Consider the following 17,739-nt stretch of genomic DNA (forward strand, 5'->3'; position numbering starts at 1 on the left):
TATCTTCCTTATAGCTGAATGCTCTAATAAATACATTTGATGAATGCATATTTATTGTCCACATAATAAAGTGACAAGCAAAGAAACATTCATAAGTGATTAATAACATTTGGAGTTTATACAAGGCTACATGATAATATTGTCTCCTTTTGATTTTACAGACTTTTCACTTGTAATATTTGAGATATAACCACAAATACAATAAAATGTATATGGAGCCTTACATTATTATTTAACTACAGCAATATATTTTGTAGATTCGAATATTTTTTGTACTTTATAAGTATTTATAAGTATAGGAATCTTTTAATCATTATATTCTTTTAGAACATGTGTGTGTAATTTACATAATGCTGCACATCCTGCACTCTGATTGGTTAAAACAGAGGGACGCTACAGTTGAGGCTTTGTACACAAGAAATGCTTAGATGCTTCACTGAAGACAGAGTAGAAGGAAACTTGACATTTACAGTAACATAAAAAGGAGACATACAGAAGAACAGAGGAAATTAAAACATGATGGTTTTCTGTATGTTTCTGTTTTTTACCATGTTCATAGGTAAGCTTATATTTTATATATCCCCATATATCTTGTTTAAATGTTTTATAACTAGTAAAGAAATGTTTCCATGTGTGAATGTTTTAGATTGTAAGCATGTACTGTATGTATACTGTATAATACAGAATTATAATATTCTGAAATAAATGTCCTCTTCAGGTGAGAGCACACAGGACAGCATTACTCCAACATCTTCTGCTGTCTATGGTAAAGAGGAGCAAGCAGTTACACTCTCCTGTGATTATAAATACACTGTTTCTATGAACAATCTACAGTGGTATCGACAATATTCCAATGCAGCACCAGAATTCCTCGTTCTGTTGATGGAATCCGGAGCAAATCAGACAAGTGACACTCCTCATCCTCATTTGTCTGCTAAAGTTCATAAGAGTCTGAAGCGTGTGGATTTGGAGATCTCGCCTGCTTCAGTATCAGACTCTGCACTGTACTACTGCGCCTTGCAGCCCACAGTGACAGGAAAGCCAACTTCACTGCACAAAAACCTACAGAGACCTCAAACATGAAAGTGCTGAAGAATCACAATAAGAAGAAAAGACTGCATGCATAACATCAGCATTCTGATTATTGATCCAATATAAATGTACGTATATAACCATATATGAATACTTTATTTGAATTGAATAGACAAAACATTCTAAGTGAATCCAAATACAGATAGAAAAGTTAGGTGTGTGTTTCAAGAAGTCACTCTGCAGTATTAAGTGCAGTTCTCATAAACAACAGTGTCAGGTTTGATGGTTTATTTACTTAACGACAGTGTAAAGATCACATGCTGGAATCTGATTCTGTTCTAGGAATAAATATGTATATATACTGTAGTTAACTCTTTTGACAAGCAGCTGATTAGCATGAGATTTAATGTGTTCATCATGTGTGTCTTTGCAGGGTCTTTAATATATTTTGGAGAATTACAGGATACCTGAAAGTATGTATAACTAAGAAAAAGAATTGTGGAAAATAAAAACACAGTTTCCATCACACAATCAGGAAATAAATAAGCTCTACTGAAATAGTGCTCCATAATCAATTCATGAGGTGGATGAGCTACAACAGCTAAAGACCACATCGAGGTTCCACTCCTGTTTACCAAGAACAGAAATCTAAGACTAGAGTGGGCACAGGATCATATATTAGTGATCCAGGATTCCATCCTGAACACATAAATTAAAAATGATGAAATAATTTTAAATCATGAGAAACAACACAGATCTCAAACTCTAAACTATATCTTTAAGAGGAGAAATCAGATGCAGTGGGTTGATCAGCAACAGTAAAATAGTTCTGTGTTTTATTCATGACTCACTGATTTTATTCACTGTCACTGATACAATGAACTGATCTACATCAAACTGAATCTGTACAAGGTTATGCTACAGCAGCACTTCCTGGGTGTGTCCTTCTAGAGACGTGTAAAGTTCAGCATATACAGCATTATACAGAATCCTCACAGAGCTGTGTTCAGAAATGACTCAACTATACAACTTACTGTACATAGTGAGATACATACCACTGATTCTCACTGTAGCTGAAAGTAATTACATTCGATCATGATATTTAATCAGTTACTTAATTGCATTCAACACTACCAACATTTATATTAATCTATTCATTTATTGATTTCTTAAGTCAATATTTGTCAATTATTATTAAACTAAAAAAACCTTCACTGGTATAATTCTTTATATTCTTTTCACAGCAGGCAGTTTTGCAGATAAAATTGGACCAGTGGATGCCGATGCCAACATTGTAAAGAAAGAAACAGACACTGTTACTCTGAAATGTTCATATGAGACAAGCAGTGAAGGCATCTATCTTTACTGTTACAAACTATATCCTAACAGCACACCACAGTTTTTACTGTATAAAGGCGCAAGGTCATATAGGGGTTCAGGGAGCACTCCTGATGATCATCAGTTAGAGACAGAAACAAGCAGAGACTCTACTGAACTTACTATCAGAGGTCTAAAGCTCTCAGATTCTGCACTCTATCATTGTGCCCTTAGAGTAGCAGCACACAGCACAGATACATTTCCCTGCTCAGAGGTACACTCCACTGGACTGACAAGACTGGATTTTCAGACACTGAAACATGTAAATGACCCTGTAACTACTGTCAGGCTGTTTATAGTTAAGAAATCATGAACATATTTAATATATTTAGTGATCAATACTCATAAACAGTTGAATTTTTGTTTGGTCCAGCTGCCTCAATTTGAATGGGTTTAACTTTCAAACCCATGACTACTGGCATTGCTAGCACCTTCATCTACCAGTTTGGCTACAGGAACACGTTTCCACCGTAATGATCTAAGATATTATTACAGTCAATAATAGTGGACTCTTCTACAGTTAATTAAATTGGAGAGGAAGCTAAATTTAGCCTTTAAGATGATCCCTAATTTTGCTCGCTACTGTATGTTAGTTCACTAGCACTTAGTTATATAGAAAATGCTTGTTCAGTTACTTCTGCTAACATTACAGTTATGAATAATAGGATCTCATATTTTGTTATGCTATAGCAGTTTTCAAAAGTAATGTCTGGTATAAATGAAACCAAAGTTTAGCTAATCTTAGCTTGTTACCCTGAGGGAACAATTGAACTAGCTGAGGTGACAACACTGATTAGCCAGAGCTGATTAAAGTTAGTTTAAAAAATATATGCAAAAAACCTAAAAGTAAGCATCAACTTATATTCAGTTGATCTTGCAACGTTAATGCCATTAAAGTATTTTTGAATTTAACTGAATAAAAAAATGCTATGCTATGACAGGCAACCATGCTACTGTACACTGTCTGAAAAAAAAAAAAACATTAGCAAAACTTTAATCATAAACATAACTCATAAACATAAACATAACTTTTACTGCATGCTTGCTCTAATCAGATCAGGCAGTTTGCAAGGACCATGTTGCAGTGCAAACACACTAGATTAATGTTGTTATGTTTAAGAAATGATTCTTTCTGTCTATCTACTAACACACTCTCTCCTTCTATATACAGTATATGTATTTGTCATAATATTTTGTATTCTTACGCTGCTAGTTAAAAGTACCTCTGCCATCTGTTTCTTTCCAAACAAAGACATTCTTTCGCCTAATGTTACTGACGTTCTTCTCTTTCTAGCTGTTTACAAAATGCCCCTCTGTGAACTTTACTAAACTCTGTGGCTGCACCTGGTAATTTCAGGGTGATTCTGGCAACTTTAACTCCAAAAGATATGTTTAAGAGGTGAAGTCAGATGCAGTGGGTTGATCAGCAACAGTGGAATAGTTCTGTGTTGTATTAGTGACTCAGTTCACTGTCACTGATACTGTGAAGTGATGATCTGTGTAAAATTATGCTCCAACAGCATCACTTCCTGGGTGTGTCCTTCTAGAGACGTGTAAAGTTCAGCACATACAGCACTATTATACAGAATCCTCACAGAGCTGTGTTCAGAAATGGCTCAACTATACAACTTACTGTACATAGTGAGATACATACCACTGATTCTCACTCTAGTTACAGGTAATTCATTTTCATGTTAATTCATTGAACTAACTGATTGTAAAGTTTGTAAGAACTTCAATCTAACAATATTTTACATTCTTAAGACAATATTTTGTTTACAAAATAGCTGAAAGCTTTCTAACCTTTATTACATTTTCTACCTTACAACAGGCAGTCTTGCAGATAAAATTTGGCCGACAGATGAAGTTGCCAGCATTACCAGGAAAGAAACAGACGTTATTACTCTGAAATGTTCATATGAGACAAGCAGCAATAACATTTTGCTTTACTAGTACAAACAATATCCTAACAGCACACCACAGTTTTTACTGTATAAAGGTGCAAGGTCAGATAGTGGTTTACGGAGCACTCCCGATGATCATCGATTAGAGACAGAAACAAGCAGAGACTCTACTGAACTTACTGTCAGAGGTCTAAAGCTCTCAGATACTGCACTCTATCTTTGTGCTCTTAGAGTACGAGCACAGTGATACAGAGTCAGGGAAAGGATGTACAAAAACATCAAACAGCACATTCACATACAAGAGGCTTCTAAAATCCACAGCAACTTGTTATCAGTTAACCACAGACATAAATAAAAAACTGTGGTAACATATGCAGCTGAAAGAAACAGCAAATAAAAATAAAGAGGGTTCGAACATGACAACTACAAATGAATCACAAAAAAATTCACAAATCTACATATTTCAGGCTTAAATTTTTTTACTGATGCTACAGTAATGGCTCAAGAGCCATTGAGTCAGGTGTTGTTGCTGTCTATTTTAAATAAATGTTTCATTCATTATTTTTTTTTTGTTCATGTGTTCATTATGCATGCACATAATGGAAATGCATGTTACTTTGCAGGATGTGTGCTAAGGCAATGGACCTTTACAAAAATCTCTAAACCAAAACTGTGTAATTATTATGGAAGAATTTGTTTATATTATATATAATTTATCTGCTTTTAATCTGTCTGTGAATTGAGTACAAGTTATACTCGGACCATCCCAAAGTAAGTTAATCCTTTTTTTTTACAAATAAAAAAAAAAACATTAATAAAACGATGTGTAGACAATAATTTGTAAGTTTACAAATCAATTTAATAATTTATTTATCAATAATTGATAAATAAACAAAATGTTAAAAAAAAAAACATAATGAAAGGGATTAGACACCCATATATTTTTATATATGTCTTACATTAAGCCTGAATGGGAATTGTAAAATATAAAAGTAGAATATAATGATGTCTAGGAAAGGCCCAAACCTTCCACAAAAAAAAATAGGTGGAGCATTTCAACTTGAGGAGTTAGGCTGATGTGATCATGTTTGATAAGAAACATAGATATAGACACTTGAAAGCTTTGAAACTGAAGTTTGTGGGGTTGATGAGCACCTTGTTCCATGTTCCATGTGAGCACCTTGTAATTTGTACTCACCGCTGACTACAATAAACCTCATCTCTGCAATCATCCAGTCTGAAGTATTTGTTTTTTTCTTATTTAGTTTAAGACATTAGTCATTAGACTGAGCTAGTCAGGTAGTTAGGCGATGTGGTCATTGGAGTCAGGTAGAATAGCTTCAGGAGAGCCTCACTTTGAATTGTATTATTATGTTATCTATGTTAGCGTGTTAATACTTTATATTTCAATATTGGACTTATGTAATATGTTAATATTTCAGCTAGCAAGTGTTGAAGTCTTACTTTCTGGTGTTCTCTGTTTCCTGTAGACTCTGGGGTATATATATATATATATATATATATATATATATATATATGCACGATTAGTCATGGCTGTCCTCAAAAGAGTTGGGATATGGCTGTTTTGCCTCTGTATTCACAAACTGCTTCATTGGATTTTTGTTGATTAAATCATTCTTTATTAAAGACAGACTCATCAGGACATTGGTGGAGTTCAACGGTATCATGGTCACGGCTGAAATGATTTTCTGTGTGGCAGGTAACACTTCCTGGATGGTTTTGCTCCAGTTTGACAGTGCTGGTCCTGTTCTCCAATTTAGGAAGTGCATTAAAATCAGGAGTCCAGCTGAAGCAGAGGTTTTCTCCATCAGCAGAACAGTTCACTTTCATTCCAAGGGACAAGCAGCTGTATGACACTTTCACTGAGGACAGCTGAGCTGCAAATTAAAGATAAACGCCTCAGAATAAATTACTGAACACATTATCAAACCAAAAATGAAAGATTCTGACAATATCAAAAACCCTAGATTTTTTTCTAAAAAATTAATATGTACATTTCTGCATTTTTAAGTAGATGGAGCAAAATTTGCATAAATAAAATTAAAATATAAAAAGAAATCTTGAGAGAGCCTATAGTGTGGATGATTGTTTATATTTTATATATTTATGAAATAACTTGTAGTTTGCTAACTGATGTGATTAAAGGTTGTGTGGTCCTACCTTCAAGGTTCACCTGGAGAGTATAACCGGCTTTACTTCTCCCGTCTACATCAAATCATGTACTTCTGATCAGTCAGATTTAAGAGAACATATTATGTATAATTTATATAAAAACATAAAATTTCTCATCACTCTCTAGAGGAAGCTTTAACAATAGAATTAATCTAATGTGATTAAAATGTGCTTTTTGTAGTTAAATACAAAAATAATGTTAATTTGAATTATTTTTCTCATACATTTGCTGAGACATTGCTTTATTTATTATGGCATTGCCCTCATCTAAGGAGACTTTGGAAAAATTTGGCTACTTTGAGAATATTCACCCCACTTTTTGTTTCTGTTCAGAAAATGTTTTAATAAAGACTGGTTGTGTGGTGCAGTAATTACAGTTAATAAACCCTGGTGTCCCTCTGCCCCCTGGTGACACATATTCTGATCAACAGTGTCAGCTGCAGGAAGTGTGGAGCTCCACAGGCTGACAGTAAACTCCACTCCTTCAGATTTATCTTTCAGCAGCTTACCATCTCTATCATGCTGCTCTTTAATCTTATTCTGTTAATGCTTCTACTAGGTATGAACGTCTTAATATTAGTTCTAAGATGTAATAAAATTTCATTCATTTAAAAAAATATCTTTTTTCCAGGGAGCACACCTGGTTAGTTATGCTGCATTTCTCATTCAATGAATGCCACACTTTAATCAATTTAATTATGAGAAGAGTTTACACACTCTGTACAGACGGCATTAGATAAAGTTTTAAAATGTTTACTGACCTAATGATGGGAAAATTAGCCAACAGAACATAATTCCCAGGCTGTAACACAAACATGTTAATATGACTAATTACAATATGTATTTACATGTGTATCATTACATGAATAAATTCCACAATGGGTTCTGAGAAGTACTGAGAATCAAGCACATGTACACTTACACACATCATGGAGCCTTGCACATTGTTACTATTTGTGTAAGCATGTTGCCTACTGGAACCAGTGCTACTCCATGTGCTACGCCAAATTTGTGCACATAGTAAGACATCTGTCAAATTTAGATGGCGTTTATACCTTCTGAAAGGAATGGGAGTCATTTTGTCAAGTATTTGTTTACTCTAACATTTTATTGCAGACACAATATGTATGCAATTAGTAAAGAGGTTTTTATACTCGAGAACTGCTTAACATTATCACTAAATCTTTTTGAACAAAAGCCTTAACAGATTTAAACATGCCATATAATATATTTTGAACATTCGTTGCTTGCTTCAGTCAATTAATTTAAACAATGAATTTAGCACACATAATGCCAGAACTGACATGACTATGAGTAAGTAAAAGTGGGTGGAGCTAGATGTGGTAAGATACAGTTTAGAAAGTTTCACAGAGATCCTGCCATTTATACCTACTGCAAGAGAGACACAACAGTCATGTTACTCTTCTTTATTTTCATAGTTGTTAAAAACATTGGTAAGTCATTTATATTATACACAAACTTTAAGTAAATGATAGACAATTAAACTGATACCTAAATATTATTCAGGTAAAAAAAAAAATCTAACACCCTTAAGCAATGAAAGTAGAAATGTTTATGTTGTTGCAATGTTTTACAGCAGGTGCTGTTGACAGCAGCATTACACCAGAACAAACCATCATATCTTCACGTGAAGGCAGCAACATCACACTGACCTGCACATATGATGACTCAGCTTTCTATCTCTACTGGTATCGACAAAAACCTCAATCAGAACCAGAGTTTCTGCTGCTGACTTCTAAATCCTCAGATAGTGTCACTAAAGCTGTACATGACCCACGACTATCCACCAAAGTTCATAAAAAGGACAAGAAAGTAGATCTGGAGATCTTTCCTGCTGCAGTATCAGACTCTGCACTGTACTACTGTGCCATGCAGCCCACAGTGACACAAAACTCAAACAGACTGTACAAAAAGTCAAGCTGCATATTTTTTTTTCTCAGCAGGGGGAGATGTTTACCTGTTTCATTCAAATACACTTTTCTTTATTTCTCAAACCTTTATGTTTATTTGATGCATTACATATGTTGGTAATGCTTATTGGCAGAATAATCATTTAAGAATAAATGTTAATCTTTAATCAAAATGAATAATTTCATGCTGTTATTTCCCTGATGTAATAATGTAAATAATAAAAAACACAAAGTTTAATAACAATATATATTTAAATAATGTAAGGTGCTGATTTTAATGTAACACTAGTGAACTGAAGATTTCACTCTTCATTATTTGGCAGCTTATAAAATAGCACTTGATCCAGCACTGATATTAACCAGTCAGCTTTCTCAGGCAGCTGTGTGCTCCTTCTGTCTGTTAGTGTTGGTGTTACATGTTATTTGTGATCAGTCAAGAGCTGACAGCACAAGCTAGCAAGCTCATTAAAACACAAGGCCGTGTTGAACAGAAAAGACTTCTCTGCTCTAAACCCTTTGAGCTGGCAGAAAAATTTTCAGCCAAAAATATCTCACTAAATCACAAGTTCTGGTTGAAATGGAAATGGTTGCTCCACTCCAGACTCTCACTGTGCTGCTACATGTTCACTCAGTCTCCACAGCACTAAGTGCAGTTCTCATAGCCAGTGGTGGCAGCTTTTAGCCCACTGACTTTAGCTAGCTTAGTAAATGACAGTGTAAAGTTCACATGCCAGAAATACTCCCAAAATGTTATACAATTCCAGGAATAATGATATTAAATGTGAATTAATTGATGAGCTGATTGATGAGATGATTTGATGTATTCAACACATATTTCTTTGCAGGTTTACTTTGGTCTTGAGTTTGATTGCCTAGTGTGCATTTGACATTGATTGAAATACTTCAGCACTTAATTGCTGTGGGTTTGGGGGGAGACCCTGCATCTGCAGAACCTGTAAAAGAAAGCAAGTCTGTTTAGGAAACTTCTAAGTGATATTTTTGTTTCTGGCCCCAAGACACAGATGATCCTAATTATATTTGATAATAAATCTGTACTACTGTTAATAATTAGGGGTGCACCAATACTTCTCTGTGAGCTGCAAAGTGTTTTTGATGAATTCCTGTGACCTTTAGACAATTCTCCATGCCTCAGGCTGTGCCTGGATCCATCAAGTAATTCAATTTTTTCACAGTGGCTTTATTAATCCGATGGTTATATCAATTACATTAAAATGAAATGAGTCAAATGACAAAGTAAAATAGACAAAAAAGGAGCCTGCTTTGTTCATCCCCTCAGTGAAATACTCTTCAAACTATCCTATCCTAACAGGTTTTTCACAACAAACAAATAAGCATGCAAACAATGCATTTATATATATTATATTATATTACATGTACAACTACAAAATATAGTAATTTAATTATCATTTAATGTTTATAGAATAGATTGTTGATTGATTGTTTTTTTTATTTGATTGATTGTTTTCATTATTAAAAATGATATACTTTCAGCATTTGTTTACTATGTGCTTAGGACTGGTTCATTAGTGCACTGCCTTTTTCTACTGTTTTGCACAGTGTTCAGTGGGAGAAACATGTAAAAAAGTTTTGAAATATTATCTTGTGATAAATAATCAAGTATTTATGTAATTAAGGTAATTTTGTGTGTTACCATTTCCAGGATAGGACATGATGTAGAACAGGACTTTCTTAATGGGCAATTCAGTAAGAAAGTGGATCTGTTCATCTCCTCTGCTGCTGTATCAGACTCTGCACTATACCACTGTGCTCTGGAGCCCATAGTGACAGGAAATCCAGTTGCACTGTAAAAAACCTTGACACCGTTTTGTTATATTGACATTGCCAATGCTTTTAGAGAAAGTTACATGCCCTTTTTCGTGGGATTCTCTCTTTCTGTCTACTGGTCAGGGTCATGGTTGATATGGATACTGTCCCACACATGAGGTGGGAATGTAATGTCAGTTCTTTGCAGAGCTCCATACACAAACTCTTTCATATACTTATTCACAAAAAGGGGCAGTTTCTCCAAGCAAATTTCCTACTGTCCTTTTTGGAGGTGATGCAAAACTGCACACAAATTGACAGTAACCTGAACTTAGCATCAAACTGAAGCTGAAGCTGTGATGCAGCAACACTACCTGCTGTGTCACTGTGCTATCATTTTTTTGTAGTGTGGTGTTGTGCCATTTTTATAATAAAGAAAGATTTCTACCTTCATGGTACAATTTCAAATTCACTGATAACAAGTGCACTAAATTGTCCTGCTTAATTCGGACAAGACAGAGGTGCTAGTACTAGGACCACATGCAGCTAGAACTGAGCTTTCTGATTACAGAGTAATGGTGGATGGTTTTTCTGTTTCATCTTGTCCAGCAGTAAAAGATCTTGGTGTGATTATTGACTCTGGTCTTTCATTTGAAGCTCATGTAGATAATATCACTCAGGTAGCCTTCTTCCATCTCAGAAATATTGCCAAGATAAGAAATATGAAGTCACTTCATGATGCAGAGAAACTAGTTCATGCTTTTGTTACCTCTAGGTTGGATTATTGTAATGCCTTACTGTCTGGGTGTTCCAGTAGGACCATACACAAGCTCCAGTTAGTCCAGAATGCAGCAGCTAGAATCCTAACTAGAACCAGAAGATATGAACACATCACTCCTATTTTAGCCACACTACATTGGCTCCTTGGGACCTATAAAGCACTAAATGGTCTCGCGCCGCAGTACCTGAGCGATCTTTTAGTCTTTTATGATCCGCCATGCCTACTCCGATCAAAGGGTGCTGGTTACTCAGTAGTACCTCAAGTAGCAAAGGCTACAGCAGGGGGCAGAGCTTTTTCTTTCAAAGCCTCAAGGTTATGGAACAGCCTTCCAATTAGCGTTCGGGATTCAGACACAGTCTCAATGTTTAAGTCTAGGCTGAAGACACATTTGTTTAGTCAAGCTTTTAATGTATAGGTAAAGGAGCAGATCTGGAAGGTTCATGGGCATAGAGTGTCTGGTGTACTGGGTTGTGTTGGATGCTGTCATCTTACCACCCTCGCAAGTTGCTCAGGTTTGCTGACTGTGAAGTGGTTGGATGCTTTATGTCCCGGGAAGCCTTCATGTCTGTGACCTTCTGGCTCTCCCTTTTAGTTATGCTGTCATAGCTAGTTTTGCCGGAGTCCCTGCCTGCACTTCACACATAATCTTACATTGTCTTTAAACATCACATGATCAGAATCATACTTAATATCTTTCTCTTTCTCTCTCTGTCTTTCTCTGTCAAGTTATACACCCCACTCCTGAGTTCCCAGTGTTTGCCAGTTTCCATTGTGTCCACTGCCCTACCCCTGGTCGGAGTCTCGTTGCTTGGTGGTGCCCACTGATACTGTGGATGGATCTGTGTGGACCAGGAGACAGCCACGGACAGAGCCACTTGGGGACTTTCACACCATCACAGATCTGCCATTTCATCTGTCAGCTTCTGACAGCAAAGAATTAGTGTTTATAATGACCTCAGAAACTACACTGACCTAATAGTTCCTCATGTGCCATTGATTGCTGTTGTAGAAAGGACATTAATCAGCTACAGTTACGTTGTTTACTGTTTAGTGTCACCCAAATGAGGATGGGTTCCCTTCTGAGCCTGGTTCCAAGGTTTCTTCCTCATATCATCCCAGGGAGTTTTTCTTTGCTACTGTCGCCACAGGCTTGCTCATTAGGGATAAAATAGTTTAATAATTATTATTAAACTTATTTCTAGTTATTTAGTTATTTTTTATTTTAATTTTTCCCCTCCCCTTTCTCTGTTTTTCTTCTTTTGTAAAGCTGTTTTGAGACAATGTTACAATGAGACAATTGTAAAAGGCGCTATACAAAATAAATTGAATTGAATTGAATTAAAGACAAGGCTCAGCTCAATCCTCATAGCAGAATTCCACAATGCCAGTGGATATATATACACTATATTGCCAAAAGTATTCGCTCACCCATCCAAATAATCAGAATCAGGTGTTCCAATCACTTCCATGGCCACAGGTGTATAAAATCAAGCACCTAGGCATGCAGACTGTTTTTACAAACATTTGTGAAAGAATGGGTCGCTCTCAGGAGCTCAGTGAATTCCAGCGTGGAACTGTGATAGGATGCCACCTGTGCAACAAATCCAGTCGTGAAATTTCCTCGCTCCTAAATATTCCACAGTCAACTGTCAGCTGTATTATAAGAACGTGGAAGTGTTTGGGAACGACAGCAACTCAGCCACGAAGTGGTAGGCCACGTAAACTGACGGAGCGGGGTCAGCGGATGCTGAGGCGCATAGTGCGAAGAGGTCGCCAACTTTCTGCAGAGTCAATCGCTACAGACCTCCAAACTTCATGTGGCCTTCAGATTAGCTCAAGAACAGTGCGCAGAGAGCTTCATGGAATGGGTTTCCATGGCCAAGCAGCTGCATCCAAGCCATACATCACCAAGTGCAATGCAAAGCGTCGGATGCAGTGGTGTAAAGCACGCCGCCACTGGACTCTAGAGCAGTGGAGACGCGTTCTCTGGAGTGACGAATCGCGCTTCTCCATCTGGCAATCTGATGGACGAGTCTGGGTTTGGCGGTTGCCAGGAGAACGGTACTTGTCTGACTGCATTGTGCCAAGTGTAAAGTTTGGTGGAGGGGGAACTATGGTGTGGGGTTGTTTTTCAGGAGCTGGGCTTGGCCCCTTAGTTCCAGTGAAAGGAACTCTGAATGCTTCAGCATACCAAGACATTTTGGACAATTGTATGTAATGTATGTATTTGTTTACTATGTGCTTAGGACTGGTTCATTAGTGCACTGCCTTTTTCTACTGTTTTGCACAGTGTTCAGTGGGAGAAACATGTAAAAAAGTTTTGAAATATTATCTTGTGATAAATAATCAAGTATTTAAGTAATTAAGGTAATTTTGTGTGTTACCATTTCCAGGATAGGACATGATGTAGAACAGGACTTTCTTAATGGGCAATTCAGTAAGAAAGTGGATCTGTTCATCTCCTCTGCTGCTGTATCAGACTCTGCACTATACCACTGTGCTCTGGAGCCCATAGTGACAGGAAATCCAGTTGCACTGTAAAAAACCTTGACACCGTTTTGTTATATTGACATTGCCAATGCTTTTAGAGAAAGTTACATGCCCTTTTTCGTGGGATTCTCTCTCCCATTCCATGAAGCTCTCTGCGCACTGTTCTTGAGCTAATCTGAAGGCCACATGAAGTTTGGAGGTCTGTAGCGATTGACTCTGCAGAAAGTTGGCGACCTCTTCGCACTATGCGCCTCAGCATCCGCTGACCCCGCTCCGTCAGTTTACGTGGCCTACCACTTCGTGGCTGAGTTGCTGTCGTTCCCAAACACTTCCACGTTCTTATAATACACTGGACTCTAGAGCAGTGGAGACGCGTCCTCTGGAGTGACGAATCGCGCTTCTCCATCTGGCAATCTGATGGACGAGTCTGGGTTTGGCGGTTGCCAGGAGAACGGTACTTGTCTGACTGCATTGTGCCAAGTGTAAAGTTTGGTGGAGGGGGAACTATGGTGTGGGGTTGTTTTTCAGGAGCTGGGCTTGGCCCCTTAGTTCCAGTGAAAGGAACTCTGAATGCTTCAGCATACCAAGACATTTTGGACAATTCCATGCTCCCAACTTTGTGGGAACAGTTTGGAGCTGGCCCCTTCCTCTTCCAACATGACTGTGCACCAGTGCACAAAGCAAGGTCCATAAAGACATGGATGACAGAGTCTGGTGTGGAGGAACTTGACTGGCCTGCACAGAGTCCTGACCTCAACCCGATAGAACACCTTTGGGATGAATTAGAGCGGAGACTGAGAGCCAGGCCTTCTCGTCCAACATCAGTGTGTGACCTCACAAATGCGCTTCTGGAAGAATGGTCAAAAATTCCCATAAACACACTCCTAAACCTTGTGGACAGCCTTCCCAGAAGAGTTGAAGCTGTTATAGCTGCAAAGGGTGGACCAACGTCATATTGAACCCTATGGATTAGGAATGGGATGTCACTTAAGTTCATATGCGAGTCAAGGCAGGTGAGCGAATACTTTTGGCAATATAGTGTATATATATATATATATATATATATATATATATATATATATATATATATATATATATATATATATATATAAAATCCACTGGCATTGTGGAATTCTGCTATGATATATAAATAAATAGATATGAAGTACTCTGCTTCCAAAGCAGAAGTTCCTGGTGTACACATACAGAGGAGAGGAAACTGTTACTTTGTGACAAACCTGAGCCCAAAGACCATCAAGTCCAACAATTATTAAATGTAATTATACTATACAAACTGATTAAACTGTATATTGAAAAATCCATCAACCTTCACCTAAATGGTTATGTAAGCAATATTGTCCAATACATATAACAAAACAATTTAGATTTTTTTTACATACAGTGATATGAATTATGGACTGATCAGCATATTAATAAAATTGATTAAATTACAGACATTAAATTACAGACATAAATCTCTTACCAGCTTAAATTTAAACAAACATTTTCAGTGAATAATCAGTCTAAACCCAAGAAAAGCCATTAATGACATCAAACCAGTTCAACCAACCAGTCACACCACAGTCCAGCCCAGAAGTCCAAATTCAAATCTTTAACCAGCCATACTTCAAAGAGAAATCTGTGTTATGTTTAAAAAAATCATTTGCTGCTGTCTGGCAAGCTGCTGGCTCACTGAAATATTTTATCTGCATGCCTGTAGCCTGAGCTCATCATACATTCAGTTTGCATGAATGTCATTAACTCATGCCATCATGTCAGAGCTTAACAACTACCCCTTTAAAGACCAATAGAATTATATATATATATATTTATATATATATATATACAGGGGTTGGACAATGAAACTGAAACGCCTGGTTTTAGACCACAATAAATTCATTAGTATGGTGTAGGGCCTCCTTTTGCGGCCAATACAGCATCAATTCGTCTTTGGAATGACAGATACAAGTCATGCACAGTGACCAGAGGGATTTTGAGCCATTCTTCTTGCAGAATAGTGGCCAGGTCACTACATGATGCTGGTGGAGGAAAACGTTTCCTGACTCGCTCCTCCAAAACACCCCAAAGTGGCTCAATAATATTTAGATCTGGTGACTGTGCAGGTCATGGGAGATGTTCAACTTCACTTTCATGTTCATCAAACCACTCTGTCACCAGTCTTGCTGTGTGTATTGGTGCATTATCATCCTGATACAAGGCACCGCCTTCAGGATACAATGTTTGAACCATTGGGTGCACATGGTCCTCCAGAATGGTTCGGAAGTCCTTGGCAGTGACGCACCCATCTAGCACAAGTATTGGGCCTAGGGAATGCTATGATATTTGCAGCCCAAACCATCACTGATCCACCCCCATGCTTCACTCTGGGCATGGAACAGTCTGGGTGGTACGCTTCTTTGGGGCTTCTCCACACCGTAACTCTCCCGGATGTAGGGAAGACAGTGAAGGTGGACTCATCAGAGAACAATACATGTTTCACATTATCCACAGCCCAAGATTTTCGCTGCTGGCACCATTGAAACCAACGTTTGGCATTGGCACGAGTGACCAAAGGTTTGGCTATAGCAGCCCGGCCATGTACATTGACCCTGTGGAGCTTCCAACGGACAGTTTTGGTGGAAACGGGAGAGTTGAGGTGCACATTTAATTCTGCAGTGAGTTGGGCAGCTGTGGTTTTATGTTTTTTGGATACAATCCGGGTTAGCACCCAGACATCCCTTTCAGACAGCTTCCTCTTGCGTCCACAGTTACTCCTGTTGGATGTGGTTCGTCCTTCTTGGTGGTATGCTGACATTACCCTGGATACCGTGGCTCTTGATACATCACAAAGACTTGCTGTCTTAGTCACAGATGCGCCAGCGAAACGTGCACCAACAATTTGTCCTCTTTTGAACTCTGATATGTCACCCATAATGTTGTGTGCATTGTGCTCTGTTAATTAAACCTTCACACTCTGCTCTTACTGGTGGAATATGCAATCAATGAAGATTGGCCACCAGGCTGGTCAAATTTAGCCATGAAACCTCCAACACTAAATTGGCCAGTGTCCAACCCCTGTATATATATATATATATATATATACACAGCACAGTTCACTTCATATGGCAGAGTTGTTTGATCCACTTTATAGAACATCTGATCCTCCTCATTGAAATGCTTGAGAAGTAGTTGAAGGAACCCAGCAGCATTGACATTTGCAATATTTTTGCTTGATGTTTCCATTTCTGTGAAGATGGTTTCCATCTTCCCTGTCTTGTCTTTAGACTTGAGGAATGAAACAACTCTGGAACATTTATTTGCTATGGCTTTGTCAGCTATGCCCAGGCCTGCAAGCTCTTTAAAATGTGTCCTCATGCCAACTGTCTCAAAATAAATATGGCCATTCCTCCAAACCAGACTTAATTCCACTGATAATGTCTTTTCTCTGAGTGAAGAAGGTGGCCCTCATCATATTCTCAATACCCTTGATGTCATGGCATCTTTCTTTTTACTTTTTCTTTATTTAACTGTTCTTGTGCATCTTTTTGAGATTCAGGTGTTTCATCAGGTGGTAGCTGCACTGGTTGTCAGTTTATACATCCATAGGTGTCTAGTCTTCTCCTCCTGGGTTGGGTATCCTCTCCTTCACTGGTGCCAGTAGCTTGTCTTTTCATGAAAAGTGAAGTGGTTCCTCTCCTCAAGTTATCCACTCTGCTCATCATTTGTTTTGTGATTCAATGAGGCCCACTGCCTACAGTTTCACCTTCAATGACATCTCTGAATGCCACCGGATACGCCTTTACCATCTTTCTTGCAATCTCACTTATGTGTTTCTCCCCAGGTGTTGGGCATATTGTTAAGATTTCACTAACAATCAGTTGAATTATTTGAAGTCTCTCACTTGTTGTTGGTTGCTTTCCTGTTACTAGCTTTCTGATGATGGCAGATGGCACCTTCTTCCAAGGAATTTCAGTGAGTTTGAACTTGAAGAGTTGTAGCCACCTAAAGGGTTGCAGAAGAAACAAACAAAAAAAAATTAGGCTGCAAATTCAGATGTGACATATCAAATTTCCATTGATCAAAGATGTTTCGTAGGACACCATACATTTTGTTCATGTAAACAGCTAGTGTATGTTTATAATTTCTAATTTGCAGGCCAACCTGGAGACCATTTAATTTATCAAATTAAATTAAATTAAATTAACAATAATTATCAGTGCAAAAACTGAAGAAGATGCATTCTGCA

General features: G+C 37.6%; 1 gene segment (V, D, J or C); it reads left to right on the forward strand.

Moving 5' to 3' along the window:
- The first annotated feature begins 477 nt into the window (after window positions 1-477).
- LOC131356732 (T cell receptor alpha variable 14/delta variable 4-like) lies at window positions 478-1,148 on the forward strand. The segment is given in 2 exon segments: window positions 478-559; window positions 719-1,148. Coding segments are annotated over 2 exon segments (408 nt in total).
- The last annotated feature ends 16,591 nt before the right edge of the window (window positions 1,149-17,739 follow it).

The sequence above is a fragment of the Hemibagrus wyckioides genome, linkage group LG07 (genome assembly GCF_019097595.1).
Source record: "Hemibagrus wyckioides isolate EC202008001 linkage group LG07, SWU_Hwy_1.0, whole genome shotgun sequence".
Taxonomy (NCBI): domain Eukaryota; kingdom Metazoa; phylum Chordata; class Actinopteri; order Siluriformes; family Bagridae; genus Hemibagrus; species Hemibagrus wyckioides.